Below are 16,318 nucleotides of genomic sequence, written 5' to 3'. Positions count from 1 at the left end.
AAACAAAAACATATGTCCATTAAATAACTTGACAAGAATATCCACAGCAGCTTTATTCATAATAGTTCAAAACAGGAAACAACCCAAATGTCTATCAAGAAGAAAAAGTGGTATATTCATATGGAATTTCACTCAGCAATAAAACATAAATGATTGATATAGTGAATGAATCTTAGATATTTGCTGAATGAAAGAATATTTTATGAGTCCCTTTATATAAAGTTCTAGAACAAGTGAAACCTACCTACAGTGATAAATAGAATAGTGCCGCAAGAAGTAGAAGTGGGGTAGGCAAAGTCTGACTTAAAAGAGGGACTACCTGGAGAAATCAAGATGGTGGCATAGGTAAACACCGGAAATTGCTGCCTCCTACAACAAATTAAAAAATACAACTAAAAGACAAAATGAACATCATCCAGAACCACAGGAAGGCTGGCTGAGTGGAAATTCTACAACTAGAAGGAAAGAGAAAAGCACACTGAGACTCAGAGGAGGTGCAGAAGTGCAGAGGTACAGAGGCGCACACGGCAAGGGCTGGCAACTGAGGACACGGTTGTCTTTTTGAATCCGGAGGGAGTCACAAGCCCCCGACTGCTCTGAACTCCAGTTCCGGGTGAGTCTCTGGGGACCTAGACTCATACGGGGAGAAACTGGACTGTCTGGCAGTGGGCAGAACTCGGAACTCAAGGGTGGCTTTCTCTCAAAGGTACTTGCAGCGATTACCCAGACACTGAGACTCAGGGGCCCTTAGGGCAGGGCTGAGGATCAGCCATAGCTGCTTGCTCCGCCCTGTTGATTCCCTGAGACCCCGCCCCACCCAAGCTGCAGCAGAGGCTTTTGCATATGACTGCCCTGGCCCTTTGCAATCTGAAAAGTACCTAACAAACTGCAGCTGGGCCAGACAGACCCAGAACTTCCAAGAGAAGGCCCAAGGCCCCACAGCAGCTTGCACTGCTTCACAGCTGGGCCTCATCTGGGCACCTCCAAACCCCAAACAAGGAATGGGAATCTGCAGATCTCTTCATAGCTCCTGCTTGGTAGCCTCAGGCAGAGGCTAAATTAGCACCTCCTTAAATCCAAGAGCCAGTGTACCCAGTGGTCAGAGTGAGACCATCCAAATACAACTCCTCAGATCATAAGGGACACACTCAGGGGGCAGACTCAGTGAGCACCAAAGCCCCACTGAAGCAAGTCTTGCCTCATAAGGGTGTCTTCAGCACAGAAGTTCTCCCACCGTAAACACAGCTGATTCTCACAGCCAATTGGCCTGGAGGTCAATTCCTCCGAGTGATACCTACAACAATCAAGGCTTAACTACAACATGACTGTGCACAAAGCCCACAAAGGGGTGCACCAAGAGTGTCCACCTCAGGTAATTGGGAGGCTGAGCCACTGGGCCCTATAGGACACCTAGCACACAAAGCCACTCTACCAACACAGGGAAGCATAAAAAAATGCGGAGACAAAGAAACAGGTCACAAATGACAGAAATGGAGAAAAGCAAACAACTGGTTATAGAGTTCAAAACCACAGTTATAAGGTTTTTTAAGAATTTTCTAGAAACCGCCAATAAATTTAGTGAGACCCTCGAGGATATGAAAAAGGACCAACCAGAAATTAAGCATACACTGACTGAAATAAAGAATAATATACAGAGATCCAACAGCAGACAAGAAGCACGAATTTTGTGCACTGGGCCTCTAGTTAGAAGATACATATAGGAATTTGAAATATTTATCAGATAAAAGTACACACAAACTAAATAAAATTTTTATTTTAAAAATCACAAATAATTACAAGTCAAATGTACCAACTACATAAACTATTATACATGTGTATGCATGTGTGCATATAATATATATACACATATTTAAATTTTGCTTCATATTTCATCTTTTTATCTGAGTAAAAAGAAGAACACTGTCCTCATTCAGAAGATTTTTGATGTTGTAATAATTACCTAGAAGTGATAAGAAAATAAAGTTAAAACTTACTCCCATAAGATGATTTCTCTTGATTAAATGTTTGGCCATGACTAACACAGTTAAAATATATGGTACCCAAAATCAATTCATCTAACCCAAAGTACCTATTACTTAACTCCATTAATTGAAAAATCCAAGAGTTAGCCATCCCCTGTGATCCACATAAGGCTTAAAAGGATGTTAATTTCATATCATATTGATAATAAACATAAAAATAAATTAGACAAGGATGGAAGAAAATAAAATCTCTCTGAGCCCAATGGTTATTACGGTTTGGGAACGGCTATGGATTCCCCTAAACTAGACATATGTATAAATAGGTAAATATAAAAGGTAAAATATTTAGTAAAATAAAATCTCAAAGTTAAAAAAAAAGGCAAATGCTATTCTTACATAAATTAGGTAATAAAGAATAGCTAAAGTAAAATACAGATTAACAGAAAACAAAGACAGATTCATAACATTGAGTACCATACTGTGACTTTCTATATATTGGAAATTGATACATACTAAGATAAACTGAGTTAATAAAATGTAGTGTTCATCACAGTGCTGACATACATAAAAGACTATACAAACATAACTACTATTACTGTCTCCTTTCATTAGAATGTAAGCTCAACGAGGGCAGGAATTTTTGCCTGTTTTGTTATATATCCCACATTCTTAGAGCAAAGCTTGACAGACTTTCAATAACATTTTTGAAATGACAGAACAAATTAAAATTCCTATTTCCAAAGACTTGTGTTCTTCAATAACTGATGAACCATACTATTCTATATGTTTAAAATGAAGTCCTAAAAACTGTTTGACTACATAATGTCTTAGAGATAATCCAAGGGAAATAATTTTCCCTCCACCCTGGATACAACAGATTTTCATATTCAGCAATAAAGAAACCAACTCATTCAATTTTCATGTATCAAAACACTAATGTACAAAATTCAAAGAAAATATTTATCACACTTCTTTGGCATCAGTCACATCACACTTCATTTTGACCACACTTCATTTTTATGTGCTCATGAGCAACTACATAAATATTTAACCATGTGAAAAAAATGTCTTTAATTACTCTTACCTGAAGGAACATAGAATGAATCCCCAGTTGTTATTACATAAGATGTTTCATGTAAGGTACATAAAAGGTCTCCAAAGTTAACATAAAAAACCTGTAAAATCCAAAATTAAAATTTCATTTCAAATTGAACCATCACAACAACTATACTCCAAAGAAATATAAGAAATGTGGTAGGTAGAATAACTGCCTTAGAAAGATGTCCATATGTTATAATCTCCATAATTTGTCATGATACATAGCAAAAGGAACCTCAAAATGGGAGAATTATCCTGGATTATCTAGATGGCCCCTATCTAATAGCATAAGCCAGTGATGACGATCCTTTTGAGCTCAGCGTGCCAGCATTTTGAAAAATCCTAACTGAACTCTGGTGCCGTGTCACATAGAGAAATTTTTTGGTATTTGCAACCATAGTAAAACAAAGATTTATATTTTTGATATTTATTTTATATATTTAAATGCCATTTAACAAAGAAAAATCAACCAAAAAATGAGTTCAATGGCATAAGCCCTTACCACCCAATTTTTATCTGCCACATGTGGGTGTGGGGCCAGCAGTTTGTTGTCTCCATAGTCTCAAGGTGGCTTCTTTAATTTTCTGGTTTTGAATGGTGGCTGTTCTGTAGTTTAGGTGTAATTTTCATGTGGTCAATCAACTTTTCCTATCTTTCTCCAATCAGAGTATCTTCAAGTTAGATTCTGAGATCTTATGATTCAATCATAAAGGTCTTTGAAAGTTTGCTACTAGGTCTGATAAAAATATTCCAAGTTCAGCCAAAGGCCTGGAATCAGACATTTCTCTAAGAAACTGGCTCTTCTAAGTGAGTTGCTATCACTTTTTTAATTTTTGTTTTGTTTTTTATATTTGGGAACATTTATTGCCTAGCTTTCAAATATTTCTACACTTTGCTCATTTGATTATTTTCTCTCTCCTTCTGCTTTATTTCTGTTCTTCACACATCACTTAACTTCTATATTTTTCTACTTCTTAATCTCTTTTTGTCTTCTGGAAAAGCAACCATAGTTAATTTGTTAGTTCTTGTGTGAATTAATTTTAAGAAATATATGACTGCTTTCTTCTCTCTTCCTCTCTATCAAACAGATTCTCTAGCACTAAGTTTGAAGGAAGAGTTAATGACTTTTGCTATTTCTCCATCTTATCCCTCTTTTGTTTCTCAAAAATCTGTATTTAGACCTTGGATGGCTGGCTCAGGTAGTTGGAGCACTGTCCTGTACACCAAAAGGTTGTGGGTTCTTTTCCCAGTCAGGACACACACTTTGGTTGCAGGTTCAATCCTGGTTGTGCAGAAGACAACTGATCGATGTTTCTCTTCCACATCGATGTTTCTTTCTCTCTCTCTCTCTCTCTCTCTCTCTCTCTCTCCCCCCCCCCCCCCAAAATTAATGAGCATGACCTGGGGTGAAGATACAAAACAAACAAACAAACAAAATCCCTATATTTAAAAGAGTGCTTCATGCTTTAAAAATGTAAAATTATTCCCCTTTTTATTAAAAAAAAATCTAATTTTCATTATAAAAAGTTAAAGGTAATATTTAGAAGAAAGAAAAATCAACTATAATCAACTAATAAACATGTTATCTTTCTACAGTTTCTTCAAGTTTCTGTCATTCCATTTCTAAATTGTAGCCAGAAATAAAATAAAGAGAATATTTTATCTTGCAGTTTCTTTATATGTTTATCTCCAAGGTCTGCTTATATGGCTATTCTTCGAAAATATATACTAGTATACTTAAACTCATACAAAAATGCTTTGTACAGTATCTGGAACATATAAGTGCTAAATAACTACTTATTATCATACTGTGCACCAATGGGGTTCCCTCGGCCTGGCCTGCGGGGATCAGGCCGAAACTGGCTCTCCGACATCCCCTGAGGGGTCCCAGGTTGAGAGAGGGTGCAAGCCAGGCCGAGGGACCCCACTGGTGCATAATCGGGGCCAGGGAAGGATTGCAAGAGGGCTCCTGGGCATATCCAGCCCCTGATCCAGCAACAAGCTAACCTACCATTCAGAGTGTCTGCCCCCTGGTGATCAGTGTGCGTCATAGCAACTGGTTAAACAAATGGTCAGACACTTAGCATATTAGGCTTTTATTATATAGGACTAGAGGCCCGGTGCACAAAAATTTGTGCACTCGGGGGAGGGGGGGAGGGTCCCCCAGCCCGGCCTGTGCCCTCTCGCAGTCTGGGACCCCTCGGGAGATAACGACCTGCTGGCTTAGGCCTGCTCCCGGGTGGCAGAGGGCAGGCCCAATCCCTAAGTGCAGCCCCTGGTCAGGTTCAGAGCAGGGCCGATTGGGGAGTTGGGGCGCCACCCCCGTCATGCACAGAGCAGGGCGGATCGGGAGGTTGTGATGCCACCCTCAGTCACGCTCAGGGTAGGACCGATTGGGGGGTTGGGGCACCGCCCCGTCACACTCAAGGCAGGGTCGATGGGGAGGTTGCGGCGCCACCCCCTGTCACACAGAGCAGGGCCGATCAGGGGGTTGGGGCGCTGCCCCCTGTCACTCACAGAGCAGGGCCCAACAGGGGGGTTGGGGCTCCATACCCTGTCACACACAGAGCAGGGTCGATCAGGGGGTTGGGGAGCTCCCCCCTGTCACGCACAGAGCAGGGCCGATCAGGGGGTTGAGGAGCTCCCCCCTGTCACTCACAGAGTAGGGCCGATAGGGGAGTTGGGGCACTTCCCCCTGTCACACACAGAGCAGGGCGGATCAGGGGGTTGGGGTGCTGCACCCTGTCACACTCAGGGCAGGGCCAATGGGGAGGTTATGGCTCTACCCTGTCACACACAGAGCAAGGCCCGTGGAGGGGGGTTGGGGTGCCACCCTCTATCACCCACAGAGCAGGGCCGATCAGGGGGTTGGGGCGCCGCCACTGTCACACTCGGGCAGGGCCGATGGAGAGGTTAGGGCTCTACCCTGTCACACACAGAGCAGGGCCCGTGGGGGTGGGGGGGTGTTGGGGCGCCGCACCCTGTCACACACAGAGCAGGGCCTATCAGGGGGTTGGTGCGCTGCACCCTGTCAAACACAGAGCCGCAGGGCGATCAGGGGATTGGGGAGCTCCCCCCTATCAGGCACAGAGCAGGGCTGATCAGGGGGTTGGGGCGCCTTCCCCTGTCACGAACAGAGCAGGGCAGATAGGGAGGTTGTGGCCCCGCCCCCTGTCACACACAGAGCCGCAGAGCGATCAGGGGGTTGGGGAGCTCCCCCCGTCACGCTGATCCCGGAGCCGAGAGTCATATTACCCTTTTACTATATACAATAGAGGCCTGGTGCATGGGTGAGGGCTGGCTGGTTTGCCCTGAAGGGTGTCCTGGATCAGGGTGGGGGTCCCCACTGGGGTGCCTGGCCAGTCTGGGTGAGAGGCTGAGGGCTGTTTTCTGGCTGGCGAGTGACTGAAGCTTCCAACCGCTCCTTGTTTTCTTTTCTTTTTTTTTAATTCTGGGTCAGCTTTAGCTCTGAGGCCTCACTGCTGAAAACATCGATACAATGTTGCGGTCCGAGCCCCGCTGAATGGAAGCCGGTTTCTGGGGTTTTGTTTAGCTTCTTATTTGCAACATGGTACATAGTTGCTTAGAGTTGCGGCTGAGAGGCCGGCAAGTTAGGCAGGGAACGTTGGAGTCCGCAGTCACTGGAGCAAGCAAGCCTCCCTGCTCGCTTCAGTGCATGGCTGCCGGCCGCCATCTTGGTTGTCAGTTAATTTGCATATACTCACTGATTAGCCAATGAAAAGGGTAGCGGTCGTACGCTAATTACCATGTTTCTCTTTTATTAGTGTAGATTATATAGGACAATGATTTATCTCATTAGTAAGTCAAAATGTAAATATAATAATTTTCTTCCTGTAGAACAATTCAATGGTTTCTAATTATTGCAACTGCTGTCAAAGTTACAGTGAATAATTACATATGCTTAGCTTCCCTAACTTTTCATTTATTTTCCTAGGAAAAATTTGACCTGTAAATGTTTTTCCAATAATTTCTACTAATTCAGTAATTATAAAGTATCCTGTGTTTTTAAAATTCTATAATTTTCAAATTCAAAATGCAGAAATATATATACTAGCTCCCAATTTTTCAGTCTGCTGCTAACTACGTACATGATTTGGAAGAAGTTTTTTAACCTCTATTGCTAAACTGCATGATCAAAGAAGTAAGATTTAGACTAAATCTTAATAACCCCCTCCAGGACTAAAATTTGAATAATTTCTGTGCAAACCAATATTCTAAGATTCATTTAAGTAAAGACCATTCCTTAACCCTTTGTGGTCCAATGTTATTTTTGGATTTCAAACAGTCTGGTCCAAATTAATTGACGGGATTGAATGTTGAACTTTTTTTTTTTTTTTTTTAAATTTTTTTTTTTTTTAATATATTTTATTGATTTTTCACAGAGAGGAAGGGAGAGAGATAGAGAGTCAGAAACATCGATGAGAGAGAAACATCGATCAGCTGCCTCCTGCACATCTCCTAGTGGGGATGTGCCCGCAACCTAGGCACATGCCCTTGACCGGAATCGAACCCGGGACCCCCCAGTCCGCAGGCCGACGCTCCATCCACTGAGCCAAACCGGTTTCGGCGAATGTTGAACTTTTTAATGTTCTTATTGCTCGACATTGGACCTGCTCCTAGCGCCTGGTCTGTCGAGTCAGCCTCGAGGTTGGACCGAAAAGGGTTAAACTTCTGAATTTCAAGGGTACACTGCTACACATTGAAAAGGAATTTTTAAATAACCATTGGTTTACTCTAAACAGATATAACAACAACAAAAATTACTTGTGCACTATAAGGAAATCGCATTTTTAATGCCTCATCATGTCTAATAAAATAGAAATGTACCAATAGCAAAAATATATGGAGAAATATACTCACCAATGTATCCCAGCCAACATGCTGCTTTCCCTTTTCTTGATGTGGCCCTAATATCAATTTTCCAGTAGAAAAAAGGGGTGTATCCAATGTTTTATACACTTTCAACTCATCCTGCTCAACTGAAAATGTATATGTATCTCGTGGCCTTAAAAGCTCTAAGGGAAAAATATTAATATAATTATAAAGCAACAGCAATGACATTGCTCAACAATATAACATATATACACATAATTACAATAGTCATTTCTAGATATAAACCTACCTTAAGGCCCTAGCACAGCCGTGGGCAAACTACGGCCCACGGGCCGAATCCGGCCCGTTTGAAATGAATAAAACTAAAAAAAAAACAAAAACCGTACCCTTTTATGTAATGATGTTTACTTTGAATTTATATTAGTTCACACAAACACTCCATCCATGCTTTTGTTCCGGCCCTCCGGTCCAGTTTAAGAACCCATTGTGGCCCTCGAATCAAAAAGTTTGCCCACCTCTGCCCTAGCAGGTTTGGCTCAGTGGAAAGAGCAGGGGTCCTCAAACTTTTTAAACAGGGGGCCAGTTCACTGTCCCTCAGACCGATGGAGGGCCAGACTATAGTTTAAAAAAAAACTATGAACAAATTCCTATGCACACTGCACATATCTTATTTTGAAATAAAAAAACAAAACGGGAACAAATACAGTATTTGTATTTGCATGTGGCCCGCGGGCCGTAGTTTGAGACCCCTGGGATAGAACATCAGACTAAAGGGTCGAACCTGCAGACTAAAGGGTCCCAGGTTCGATTCTGGCCAAGGGCACATGCCTGGGTTAGGGGCTGGATCACCACCCCCCCAGCAGGGGGTGTACAGGAGGCAACCAATCAATGATTCTCTCTCATCACTGATGTTTCTATCTCTCTCCCTTCCGCTCTGAGATCAATAAATATATATATTAAATTAAATAAACCTGCCTTAGAAAGACAAAAGAAATGAAATCAAGATCATTGACTCTGGCGCTAGAATGCCAGATGTCAAATTCTGTCTTACAAGCTGTGTAACCTTAGCCAAGTTATTTATCCTTTTTCTGTGCTTACATTGCCTTTTCTATAAAATAATAATAGCTCATCTATGTTAAATATCAAATGAGTTAATTTGTATAAAGTATTTAAAACACTGGCACAAAGTAAACATTAAAGTCTTAGCTGTTAATAATGGCAGTATTGTTTTTTTTCCATTATAGCTCAAATGAAAAACAAAAGTAACTAAAAGACAAGAAAAAGAAAGACTTCCATACATTTTAAAAGTTTAACATAGCCCACAATACCAATGTACCATTACCATGCCAATAGAGTCCTTTGCAATTAACTGATTATTAAATAACATTTTTATTTATCATGTAAAGGCTCTAAGTAACTGGAGTTCTAACTATTGCTCACAAATTACTATCTCCCTTTTGAATTTCTTTTTACTCATAAAACTTTGCAGTTCTATAATTAATACATTCTTCTATCATCAGCTTCTGACTGTTTCCTTGGATATTTAGGAATGTTTTCTATATCTCATATTAGAAATAGAAAATATACAGGATATAGAAAATACACAGTCTCAATAAATATACAAAAAGTGATGAACTCCTAACAATACTCACAACTTTTCTAACCTGGTACAGAACAGCAATGTTTTTAATTAAGACACTACACTAAACAAAATTCTCTGTACTTCTACCTCTACTACCAAATAAACAATCTGAATATAGAAATAACTTTGTTATTTAAGAAGTCAAATGGAACCTATTTCACAGCCAAAATTTTAAGTGTGAACATCATTATAGCTTCTCTAGTTGGACCTATTTGTTCTATGACTTAGGATAAATAGTCCTTGGTACTCACTGTAACAGTCAGGACAGTTGTTAAAACATTTAAGTATTTCCTATATATAAACACTGCCTGGTTGATAAATACCTTAGTGTTTCCTACTTACTCCCACCACACTACACGCATTCCTTGGGACCTCCCATGGTCATCCAAGACACTAACTATTTAATGCAGGGGTCCTCAAACTACGGCCCGCGGGCCACATGCAAATACAAATATTTTATTTGTTCCCGTTTTGTTTTTTTACTTCAAAATAAGATATGTGTAGTGTGCATAGGAATTTGTTCATAGTTTTTTTTAAAACTATAGTCCGGCCCTCCAACGGTCTGAGGGACAGTGAACTGGCCCCGTTTAAAAAGTTTGAGGACCCCTGGTTTAATGCCTATTCAATAACAGCAGCAGGTTTCTACGACCTTGTGCCAACCCGAAGGTTAAGTGTGGCATCTGATTGGCTGATTGATGCACTTGCTAGTCATCTCTCAAAGGTTTCATGTCCCAGGTATAATTACTGGAATATCACTGCCAAGAAGGTTATCTAAATCCTGTCCACAATTCCTTTCTGGTCTCACAGTAAGAGTGTATCCTATTGTCTGCCAGCTAACTTGCTACAGTTCCCCAAAAACAGCCCTTGTCTCCATGTCAAAGAATGCCTGGTTTTCCTATTGGGGAAGGCAACACTCCTGATGGTATTAGCACTTGTATCCCAGAGGACAAATGCATGGTACTATATGCCCCCTGAAAGTTGTTTGCTGTCAATGCTCCCCAGAGTATTCCTTATATGGGCTGCTTATTGGAATTAGACCCTCTACTGGACTTTGGCTCAGAAAGAGCTAGGAAGAGAAAGAGAAAGTGGGCAGGTCATCAGGCCAGCAGTTTGTACTTCTTAGCTATTAAATTAAGCATGTTCAATATCATTCCTGATCTTACCCATGAGAATAATCTTTCTTGTTTCCGGATCCCTTACCCACGTTGGCTGCAAAGGATCTCCCAGAGGTATATTCAGATCTATGACTAATTCTTTCTCTGCAAAAAAAACAAAAAACAAAAAACAATTGACATACAAACTGCTTACTTAAAATTCTTTTCAATTTGAAAAACATCTAGTATGAAATACAGCTTTGGACAAGTTGTAAAGAAGAATTGCCAGAGGCATAACATCTCTTCCTACTTATAAATGACCATTCTGATTCACAACAACTCCAAAACAATAACGATTTAATATAGAAGCAAACATCCTAAATTTCTTATTTTCGGTAGGCCTGTAGAAACGTGACAACTCTTGAACTTTTGCACCAAGAAGTTAAATGGTTTTGCATATTCTTTAAGAGAGCCGGAAGTATGCAATACTTTTTAGAAAGAATTCATCAAAAAGTCTATTTTAACCATACTTGGGCTTGAAAAAGGTAAGCTTCATTTGACAGGGCTATTTACTAATGTGGAAATGTTTTATACTGTGCTATTAATGATTTTTATTTTTAAGAATAAAATTAGTTTGGACTACCCATTAAGATGGCAAAATAGATAAGTGCTGTGCTCTCCACCTCTCATACCCACAGAAAAATTACAACTAAATTATAGAACCAACACCCGGGAGGATCACCTGAAGACCAGCTGAACAGAAATTCCTGTAACTAAGGATATAAAAAGAAGTCACATGGAGACTGGTAGGAGGAGTGGAGACATGAAACGGGATGTTCCTATATCTACATGTGGTGTTAAGAATGGGGAGGTATAGCTCAGCTGTGGAGATGCCCCTGAGGAACGAGGGGACCCGGAGACACACTAGGCCTGCCACTCTAGAGCAGCGGTCGCCAACCGGTGGTCCGCAGACCACTGGTGGTCCGTGAGGTCCAAAAGGTTGGCGACCGCTGCTCTAGAGCACCAGTGCTGGGAAAAAATGAGTCCCCACAACATCTGTGAACGTCAGTGGGGATTCTGTCTGGATGAGACAGAGAGCTACTGAAGACCCATGCAAACCCAAGCATAGACTCACTCATTCACAAACATTCACTCTAAGGTCGAGTCAGGACAGCAACTCAAAAAGTACTTGGGACATTAGAGGAGAAAATGAATTGTCTGGCTTCAGGGTAAGGGCTGGAGTGGCTACTCTCTCTGGACAAAAGTGGCATTGTCCCTTTGTTGAGCCCTCCCCACACAAAGCCTACAGGAGCAGGTGGACACCAAGTCTGAGTCCCCATTAACCTGGCTAACAACACTCGCCCCATCCTGGTGACTCCCTGAGAACATACCCCACCTAACTCCTGCACCAAGCCCAAACCTCTTTCAGTGGTTGTTCCACCCAAGTAACTTGCCTCAGTCAGTGCTGGGGACTTCCCTAAAATCTTTCAAAGATCCACAAACCACAGATAAGAAGTGGCTGGCCTTGGCATGCTCTGCATGAATGACAGCTGGTCCAATGCCCAGCACAAGTGACAGCTGGCCTCAGTTTGCAGCATAGCCTCTCCCTGGTGCCTCCAAGCTCAGCCCAGCAAGTACCAATCACAGATCACACTGTAGCTCTTAACATATGGCCCAGGCAGGACACAGGTAACAGCTGACCTGGGCCTGCACCAGAGTACCTCCCAAGAGGCTCCAGAACTAACACACGCAGTGTCTGGCTTCAGACAATACAAGAGCACCACACAATTAACACAATGAATCCCACTTGTGGGGCCAGACCCCACACAACACCTTGTCAGGTATGTAAAGGCCATTCCATACAGCCATTCAGCCAGAGTCAGCCCCACCAACTGATGAGCCAAAAGCAATGCAGGTTCAACTACAACATAAAGGCACATACAACATACACAAGGGACACACCTGGAGCAACCAGCTAAGGTGACCGAGAGATTATGCCACTAGACCCCACAGAATTCCTACTACATAATGCCACCCAGCTAAGACTAGGAGATGTAAAGGATTTACCTAATATGTAGAGAGAAAAACAAAGGTAGCCAGCCAGAATGAAGAGACAGAGAAACATGCCCTAAATGAAATTACAGGACAAAACTGAGGAAAAAACTAAATAAAATGGAGGCAAGCAATTTAGCAGTTATAGTTCAATACACTGACTATAAGGATACTCAATAAACTTAGGGGGGAAATAGATGTAATTAGTGAGACTTTACACAGAGGTAAAAAACATAAAAAAGAATCAGTCAGAAATGAAGAATACAACTAACTGAAATGAAGAATATATTTTAGTTAGATGGAATCAACAACAGATTAGATGAAGCAGAGAATCAAATCAGTGATTTGGAACACAAGATAGTAGAAAATACCCAACCAGGACAGCAAAAAAGGATAAATAAAAATGGGGATAATTTAAGAAACCTCTGGGACAACATCACCCACGATAGGGGTCCAGAGGGAAGAGAGAAAGCATTAAAGATTAAAAACCTGTATCAGAAATAATGACTTAAACTTCTGTAACGTGGCAAAGAAAATAGACATACAAATCTAGAAGCAGAGTTCCAAACAAGATAAACCCAAAGAGGCCCACACCAAGACACATCATAATTAAAATGCCAAAAGTTAAAGACAAAAATAGAATCTTAAAAGCAGCAAGAAGAAAGCAAACAGTTTTATACAAGGTAGGTCCCATATGACTGTCAACTGATTTCGCAACAGAAACATTGTAGAATAGAAGGGATTGGCATGAAATATTCAAAGTAATGAAAAGCAAGAACCCACAACCAAGACTACTCTATCCAGCAGGTCTATAATTTAGAACTTAAAGAGAGATAAAGAGTTTCTGAAGCAAGAAAAAGCTAAAGGAATTCTCACCACCACCAATCCAGTATTACAAGAAATATTAAAGGGAGTTCTAAGCAAAATATATTTTGAAAAATAAAAAACATAAATAAAAATATAAAAAAGAAAATTTCCCACTAACAGAAACAAACATATAATAAAAGCAATAAATCAACCAACTACAAAGCTAGTGCAAAGGTTAAAAGGCAAAAGTTGGAAGATCATGTATAATAACAATAGTAAATTAAGGAATACACACAAACACACACAAAAAGGAAGTAAAAATAATGACAAAAACATAAATGTAGAAGGGTAATTAAAAATAGTGGTGATTTTAGAATATGTTCAAATTTAAGCAACCATCAATTTAAAATACACTGCTATAAACATAGCTTGGTATATACATGAAGCACATGGTAACCACAATCCAAAAATTCACAAGAGACAAACAAGAAATTAGGAAAAAAAAAAAGAATCCAAACAAAACCCTAGAAAGTCACCAACATACAAGAGATGAGAGCAAGAGAATAAGAAAGGAACAGAAACTACAAAAATATCAGAAAACAATTAATAAAATGGCAATAACTACATACCTATCAATTAAATGAAAATGAACTAAATGCTCTAATTAAAAGATATAGGGTGGTTAAATGGATAAGAAAATAAGACATACATAAGGCGCCTATAAGAGATTTAAATGCAAGACCCAAAATCATAAAACTCCTAGAGAAAGGGGACATATAAAATTTAAAAAAATAAAACTCCTAGAAGAAAACATCAGCAGTAAAATCTTATACTTCACCCTAAGTAACAACTTTTTAGATACATCTCAATAGGCCAACTCAAACAAAAAAATAATCCAATGGGAATACATCAAATTAAAGTTTTTGCACAACCAAGGAAACCATTAACCAAACAAAAAGACGACTTACTAAATAGAAGAAGAAATCAGTCAGTGATACTTCCAATAATGGCTTACAACTTAGCAAAAACCAATTTTAAAATGGCCAGAGAATTTGAATAGACATTTCTCCAAAGAAAACACACAGGTGGCCAACAGACATGAAAATGCTCAACATCACTAATCATCAAAGAAATGCAAATTAAAATCACAATGAAGCATATCCTTTCCAAGTAAATTGTCTTTCTCTTAAAGACTTACAACCATGGGAACAATGGGCCCCCTTTTTTCTGACTTTGCAGTGAGCTCACAGCAGCCCCATCTTGGCTAACTTTTTTCCCATAACGTTCCTAGAGAGCCAAAGCACCATTGCCTAATCTCCTGTTGCTCCTTTTTTTCTAGGTTTTTCCTTGTTTCACTCTTCCCATCTTTAATAAATGTACTCTACAAATCAAACAAATAAATACATTAATTAATTATATTAAACCACAATGAGATACCACCTCATTCCTGTCAGAATGGCTATCATCAATAACAATAAACAGGAAGTACTGGCAAGAATGTGGAGAAAAGAGAACTCTAATGCATTGTTGAAATGTAAATTGGTGCAGTCACTATGATACACAGTATAAAAGTTCCTCAAAAAAAAACAAAACACGCCCTAACCGGTTTGGCTCAGTGGATAGAGCATTGGCCTGCGGACTGAAAGGTCCCAGGTTCAATTCTGGTCAAGGGTATGTACCTTGGTTGCAGGCACATCTCCAGTAGGGAGTGTGCAGGAGGCAGCTGATCGATGTTTCTAATTCTCTATCCCTCTCCCTTCCTCTCTGTAAAAAATCAATAAAATATATTAAGAAAAACAAAATAAAACAAAACAAAACACAAAAAAACTACCTTATGACCCAGAAATTTCACTTCTGGGTATTTATCCAAAGAAATCTAAAACACTAATTTGAAAAGATATATGTACTGCTATGATTATTGCAGTATTTACACTAGCCAAGAAATGGAAGTAACCTAAGTGTCCATAGATAGACCAATGGATAAATTGTGATACATATATACAATAAAATATCAGTCGGCCATAAAAAAGAATGAAATCTCACCATTTGTGACAACCACAGATGGACCTAGAGCAGCGGTTCTTAACCTGTGGGCACGATCCCTTTGGCGGTCGAACGACCCTTTCACAGGGGTCGCCTAAGACCATCCTGCATTTCAGATATTTACATTACGATTCATAACAGTAGCAACATTGCAGTTATGAAGTAGCAACAAAATAATTTTATGGTTGGATCACAACATGAGGAACTGTATTTAAAGGGCCAGAAGGTTGAGAACCACTGACCTAGAGGGTATTACACTAAATGAAATAAGTTAAAGACAAATACCATATGATTTCATTTATATGTGGAATCTCACTCATTTGTGGAATATAATGAACAACATACACTGATGAACAAAAACAGATCTAGAGATAGAGAAGCATCAATCAGACCGTCAAACCACAGAGAGAAGGTAGGGGAGGGTGGGGGTAAGGGGGAGAAATCAACCAAAGGACTTATATGCATGCATATAAGCCTAACCAGGGTTGTGAGGGCATGAGTTGGGGGGGGGGGGGGGGGGGGCAGGGGGGGAGGGCAAAGGGGGGATAAGGACACATATTTAATACCTTAATCAATAAAGAAAAAAAATTAAAAAACAAAAACAAATGAACAACAGAAATAGACACAGATACAGAGAACAAACTGATTGTTGCCAGATTTGGGGGGTGAGGGGTGGGGTGATGTCAGTAGGAGGCTAGGTAAAAAAGATGAAGGAATTAAAAAGTATAAATTGATAGTTATAAAAG

General features: G+C 40.1%; 1 protein-coding gene across 2 annotated transcripts in view; it reads right to left on the bottom strand.

Annotated features, from left to right (window-relative positions):
• Window positions 1–975: 975 nt before the first annotated feature.
• Window positions 976–16,318, bottom strand: part of CENPC (centromere protein C) — a 72,425-nt gene continuing 57,082 nt past the window's right edge. Inside the window, exons 15-18 of one of the 2 annotated variants that reach the window (XM_070395736.1) lie at window positions 10,740–10,835; window positions 7,962–8,116; window positions 3,067–3,157; window positions 976–1,960 (exon numbers count right to left, since the gene is read on the bottom strand). In XM_070395736.1, the coding sequence (XP_070251837.1) occupies window positions 1,890–1,960; window positions 3,067–3,157; window positions 7,962–8,116; window positions 10,740–10,835 (413 nt within the window). In that variant the 3' untranslated portion in view covers window positions 976–1,889. The remainder of the gene's footprint in view (window positions 1,961–3,066; window positions 3,158–7,961; window positions 8,117–10,739; window positions 10,836–16,318) is intronic. The other variant, XM_070395726.1, reaches the window with a different exon arrangement.

This window comes from Myotis yumanensis, unplaced genomic scaffold, assembly GCF_028538775.1.
Source record: "Myotis yumanensis isolate MYYU_CA2020_CCGP unplaced genomic scaffold, mMyoYum1.0.hap1 SCAF_1, whole genome shotgun sequence".
NCBI classification, from domain to species: domain Eukaryota; kingdom Metazoa; phylum Chordata; class Mammalia; order Chiroptera; family Vespertilionidae; genus Myotis; species Myotis yumanensis.
This window is presented reverse-complemented; position numbering and strand designations above follow the sequence as displayed.